At 36.8% G+C, this 5,423-nt stretch overlaps 1 protein-coding gene and 1 pseudogene across 1 annotated transcript; both read right to left on the bottom strand.

The window, feature by feature from the left end:
- Nucleotides 1–496: 496 nt before the first annotated feature.
- On the bottom strand, nucleotides 497–3,439 carry LOC118616994 (40S ribosomal protein S20-like). Its single transcript, XM_036242519.1, has 2 exons — nucleotides 3,355–3,439; nucleotides 497–876 (listed from the first exon to the last, which is right to left on the bottom strand). The coding sequence occupies exons 1-2, from the start codon at nucleotides 3,437–3,439 to the stop codon at nucleotides 497–499; spliced, it is 465 nt and encodes a 154-aa protein (XP_036098412.1).
- Nucleotides 3,440–4,645: 1,206 nt separating this feature from the next.
- On the bottom strand, nucleotides 4,646–5,125 carry LOC118617812 (annotated as a pseudogene).
- Between the last annotated feature and the right edge of the window lie 298 nt (nucleotides 5,126–5,423).

Below are 5,423 nucleotides of genomic sequence, written 5' to 3' on the forward strand. Positions count from 1 at the left end.
GAGGTTATTTTTCTTTTCTTTCTTACTGAATTATTGGGATGACATTGGTTAATAAAATTATATAGGTTTCAGGGGTAAATTCTATAATACATTATCTGTATATTGTATTGTGTATTCACCACCCCAAGTCAAGTCTCCTTCCATCATCATTTATCCCCTCTTTACCGTCTTGTACCTCTCCACACCTCCTTTTCCTGTGGTAATCACCATACTGTTGTCTGGGTCTAAAAGTTGTTGTTGCTTAATCCCTTTACCTTTTTCACCAGCTTCTCCCCTCAGACAGCTGTTGGTCTGTTCTCTATCTGTGAGTCTGTTTCTATTTTGTTTGTTAATTTTGTTCACTAGATTCCACATACGAGTGCAGTTATATGGTACTTGTCTTGGGAGGTTTTTTTATTTCTGTTTCCCTCCCTCCCTCCCTCCCTCCCTCCCTTCTTCCCTTCCTTCTTTCCTTCCTTCCGTTCATCTGTCCATCAATTTATTACAAAGATTGATTTTAAACATCTGCAATGGTAACTTCAACCTCAACTCCTGGCTCAGTACTGATGGAAGTAATTTGCTTAACAATCTCGGAAGGACAGTACAGGCCAATGAGTCGCCTGTGGATCTTTATCTGAAAATGATTCCAAGTCTGTGCACCCAAAACTAATACAAAATAATATTGAAAAACTTCCTGTGGAGTCTTGGTAGGTATCTGGACTGGTCCTTTCACCTTGAGATTCTTTTCCTTTGTGCCTCTCACCAAGTTAGTACACACCTTCTCCAAAGATTTTACATTGCACCTTCTTAGAGTAATTCTGATTTGGTGAGTCACCACCTCTGGTTCCATGGGTGTACTTCCTGTATCCTTTCGAGCCTTGTCTGCTGTGTGGCTTCCTGACCAGATTGTCCCTCTGTGAGAGAACAGCAATGAGTCAGGAGCAGGAGTGGGTGGAATGGAGCTGCACTGCAGCTGCAACCCAGTATTCCTCAGAGCGGATGACTACTTCACTCTCCTTCCTAGTGATCGCTCTGTTTAAGTGTTCCAGTTCTTAGTGATTTGGTCTAGGAATGCTGTGTATTTCTAAGAATTTGTCCATTATCTCTAAATTATTGAATTGGTGACATAGAGCTTTTCATAGTATTCTCATATAAGCCCATGTATTATTGTGGTATGATTTGTAACTTCTCTTTCTGATTTTATTTATTTTCCAGGTTATTGAATATGATGGCATGAGGTTTTCATAATATTCTTGTGTAAGCCTTTGTATTTCTCTAGTGTGCATTGTAACTTCTCTTTCATTTCTGATTTTATTTTATTTTTTATTAATTTTTGTTACAGATGTTTCTCCTTTTTCCCCCACTGATTACCCCCTCCCTCTCCCTCCCCGCCCTGTCCCCAGTTTGCTGTCCATGTCCACCGTTCATGCATACATGCATATAAGTTCTGTGGTTTATCTCTTCCCCACCACCCCCTCTTCTGGGGATTGTCAGTCTGTACCCCACTTCCACGTCTCTGGGACTACCCCATTCCTCAGACTGTTATTTCTGATTTTATTTAAGTGGGTTTTTTTTCTTTGTTGAGTCTGGCCAGAGGTTTTCTAGTTTTATCTTTTCAAAGAATCACCTATTTGTTTCATTAATTTTTTTCTTTTTATCATTTATTCTGTTATTTCCTTCCTTCTGCTATCTCTGAGCTTTGTTAATTCTTCCTTTTCTAGCTCCTAAAAGTGCGATGTTAGATTGTTTATTTGAGATTTTTCTAGTTTCTTGAGAGAGGCCTATAATGCTGTAACCTCCTTCAACTGCTTTTGCTGCATCCCAAAAATTTTGGTATGACTTATTTCCATTGGTCTCTGTGTATCTTCTGATCTTTCATGTCTTCTTTGACCCAGTCATTGTTTAATAGTATGTTGTTTAATCTCCACATTTTTGTGGGTTTTCCATCTTTCTTCTTGTAGTTAATTTTTAGTTTCATACCATTGTGGTCAGAAAACATGCTTGATATGATTTCAGTCTTCTTAAATTAATGAGACTAGTTTTGTGCCCCAACATTTGGTTTGTTCTTGAGACTGTTCCTTGTGCACTTGAGAAGAAGGTGTATTTTGTCATTTTGTGATGGAAAGTTCTACAAATATGGATTAAGTCCATTTGTTCTCATGTGTCATTTAAGGCTGATATTTCCTGTATGGATAATCTGTCCATGGCTATCAGTGGAATATTCAGGTCCCCTACTATAACTGTACTTTCTGTCAGTTTTGCCCTTTAATTCTGTTAGTATTTGCTTCATAGATTGGGTGCATATATATTGATAAGTGTTATGTCTTAAGAGTTGTCCCCTTTATCATGATAAAATATCCATCTTTGTTTCTTGTTACCTTTTTAAATCTTTTTTATTGTGAATGTCATTATTTTACAGTTTATATTTAGTATTATTTTATGTTAGTTTCAGGTGTATGGTGTAGTGGTTACAAAGTGGTCCCCTCCTATATTTTAAGTACCCACCTGGCACCATACATACCTATTAAAATATTATTGGCTAGATGCCTTATTTACATCCCTGTGACTGTTTTGTAACTACCAATTTGTAGTTCTTAATCTCTTCACTGTTTCAACCCAGCCTCCTAATCCCCCTCCCTTCTGGCAAGCATTAGCTTGTTCTCTGTATCTGAGTTTGATTCTATTTTGTTCATTTATTTTGTTCTTTAAATTCCACATATAAGTGAAAACATATGGTATTTGTATTTCTCTGTCTGACTTATTTCACTTAGCTTAATATCCTCTAGGTCCATCCAGGCTATCGCACATGGTAAGATTTCATTCTTTCTTATGGCCGAGTAATATTCCATTGGTTATATGTACCAGAACTTTTTATCCACTCTTCCATTGATATGCACTTATGTTGTTGTTTCCATAGCTTGGCTATTGTAAATAATGCTGCAATGAACATACGGGTGCGTGTATTCTTTCAAATTAGTGTTTTGGGTTTCTTTGGATAAATTCTCAGAAGTGGGATCACGGGGTCATAAGGCAATTCCATTTTTAATTTTTTGAGGGACCTCCATACTGTTTTCCACAGTGACAGCACTAATCTACCCACCAACAGCACACAAGGGTTTCCTTTTCTCCCCATCCTCACCAAAACTTGTTGATTTATTGATAGTAACCATTCTGACAGGTGTGAGGTGATATTGTGGTTATAATTTTATTTTTCTGATGATTAGTGACATTGAACATCTTTTCATGTGTCTATTGGCCATCAGTATGTTCTCTCCAGAGAAGTGTCTATTCAATTTTTTAATTGTTTATTCAATTGGATTGTTTGGGTTATTTTGGTGTTGAGTTCTTTATAAATTTCGAATATTAACACCTTACCTTTTAAAATTTTGAAATCTCTTTTGTCTGGTATAAGTAGTACTACACCTGCCATTCTCTGGATGCCATTTGTTTGAGGTATCATCTTCCACCCTTTCACTGTGAGCCTATGTTTGGAGCTACATTGAGTCTCCTGTAGGCAACATATAGTTGGGTCTTGTTTTTTAATCCATCCTGCTACTCTGTGCCTTTTGATTTGTGAGTTCAGTTGATTTACATTGTGGATGATTGTTGATATATAAAGACTTACTATAGCCATGTGGTCTTTTGCTTTCTGATTGCTCTATATCTCCGTTGTTTCTTTTCCCTTGTGATTGTGCTATTTTAGTTTGGCAGTGTTGTATGATTTTTTTCCTGTTCCCTCCTTTTTTATGTATGTGTCTCAGCTCTGTATTTTTGTTTTGTGATTACCGTTAGATTTGTGTAGAATATCTCATACATAAAATAGTCATTTTTCTCATTACCTTTTACCTCCTATCATTTGTAACCATTCACTCCTTTTCTTCCTCCTTTTTATTTTGTTGTCACAAAGTATTCCTTTTTATTTGTGCATTCATTACCAAATTAGAGTAGTTATAGTTATTTTCAGTACCCCTTTCCCTCCTTAAACCTGTTACAACTGTTTAATATCCTATTCTGAAAGATTTATAGTTTTCTGCTTCTGTTTGTAAGTCATCTTACTCAAGGCTTAGAATAATTGTCTTTGTTTCCAGTAGAAGAGCTCCTTTGAACAATTCTTGTAATGCAGCCTCTTGGTGGTAAATACTCTTAGTTTTTGTTCATCTGGGAAAGCCTTTATTTCTCCTTCATATCTAAAGCATTTAGATACCTTTGCTGAGTATATTATCTTTGGCTGATGGTTTCTATCTTTTAGTATTTTGAATATTTCCTTCCAGTCCTGTCTTGTAATGTTTCTACTGGGAAATCATATGAAACTCTAATGGGGTTTCCTTTGTAAGTTATACTTTTTTTCCTCCTGGCTACCTTGAGAATTCTTTCTTTGTCATTTATTTTGACAGTTTGAATAAAATATGTCTTGGAGAACATCTTTTTGCATTGATATAATTAGATGTTCTGTTAGCTTTCCCTATTCTAGAGTTCAGTTATTTCCTTAGGGAAGTTCTCATCAGTTTCTTTGAGTAGGCACTCTGTTTCCTTCTCCTTGTCTTCCCCCTCTAGTTTACCTGTTGTTCTTAAGTTGCTCATTTGTTTGTTTGTTTTGCACTGTAATATTATTTGTAACATCCAGAGTTTATAATATGAGAGTCAGAGCTATCTCCCAGACTCTAGTTTATAAAGTCTCAATTGGCTTCTGAGACCAGTAGGGATACTTATTCTTGTGTTATTGGTTTATTGAAGACTTCATTCAAATCCTCAATGGTCACATGATTAAATAAAATTATGTTCTTCATCTTCTCCAACTCTCTCATATTGCTCAATTCTGGTCTTTGAAAGAGACAAAAACTCAGCACAACTTTTCACATCTTATTTACTTCAGCATCCACCAGGCACTATACTTATCCTCTGGCACAAGGACCTTCAGGGCATTAAACTTTTTCTTAAAGTCATCTACCAAGCCAGCCTTCACTACATGGTCTTGTAGTAAGCCCAGTTGATAGCAGATGGATTCTCAGGTAGAGTAGCCAATCTTGGGGGGGCTGGAGTCTTATTCCAGGATTACAGGCAGTTAGCAGTAGCCTTCTGGTCTCAGGATATAATCTCCCCAAAAGCTACAGTCAATGGCTTTCTGAGCAAGTTTTCATCCAGCCATCCTTGAGATCCGTCACAGACCCCAGTGGCTCAGTCCACAGCCCCTTGTGTTGCTCTTTCTAATGTAGTCAGTTTTGTTCCCATAGAGGTCTTTTGTTGTACCTCTCTCTTTCCTCCTGGATCATTTCTAGGTTTCTATCTTCAAATTCACTAATTCTGTCTTCCATCATGTCTACTCTGTTTCCAGTGCTCTCTGGTGGATTCTTCTCCTTTACTGAGTTCTTGAACTCCAGAATTTTTTTTTTTATGGTTTTAGTCTTTTTGATAAAGTGCTTCTTTTGTTCATTAATTTTATTACT

The sequence above is a fragment of the Molossus molossus genome, unplaced genomic scaffold (genome assembly GCF_014108415.1).
Source record: "Molossus molossus isolate mMolMol1 unplaced genomic scaffold, mMolMol1.p scaffold_m16_p_5, whole genome shotgun sequence".
Lineage (NCBI taxonomy): Eukaryota > Metazoa > Chordata > Mammalia > Chiroptera > Molossidae > Molossus > Molossus molossus.

Excerpts from the sequence above, each read along its gene's own strand:
- LOC118616994 (XM_036242519.1), bottom strand. The coding sequence starts at position 3,439 with ATGATACCTCAAACAAATGGCATCCAGAGAATGGCAGGTGTAGTACTA. Across the intron at positions 877-3,354 it reads AGATTTCAAAATTTTAAAAG|GAAGCCACACAGCAGACAAG; the intron begins GTAAGGTGTTAA and ends CAATCTGGTCAG.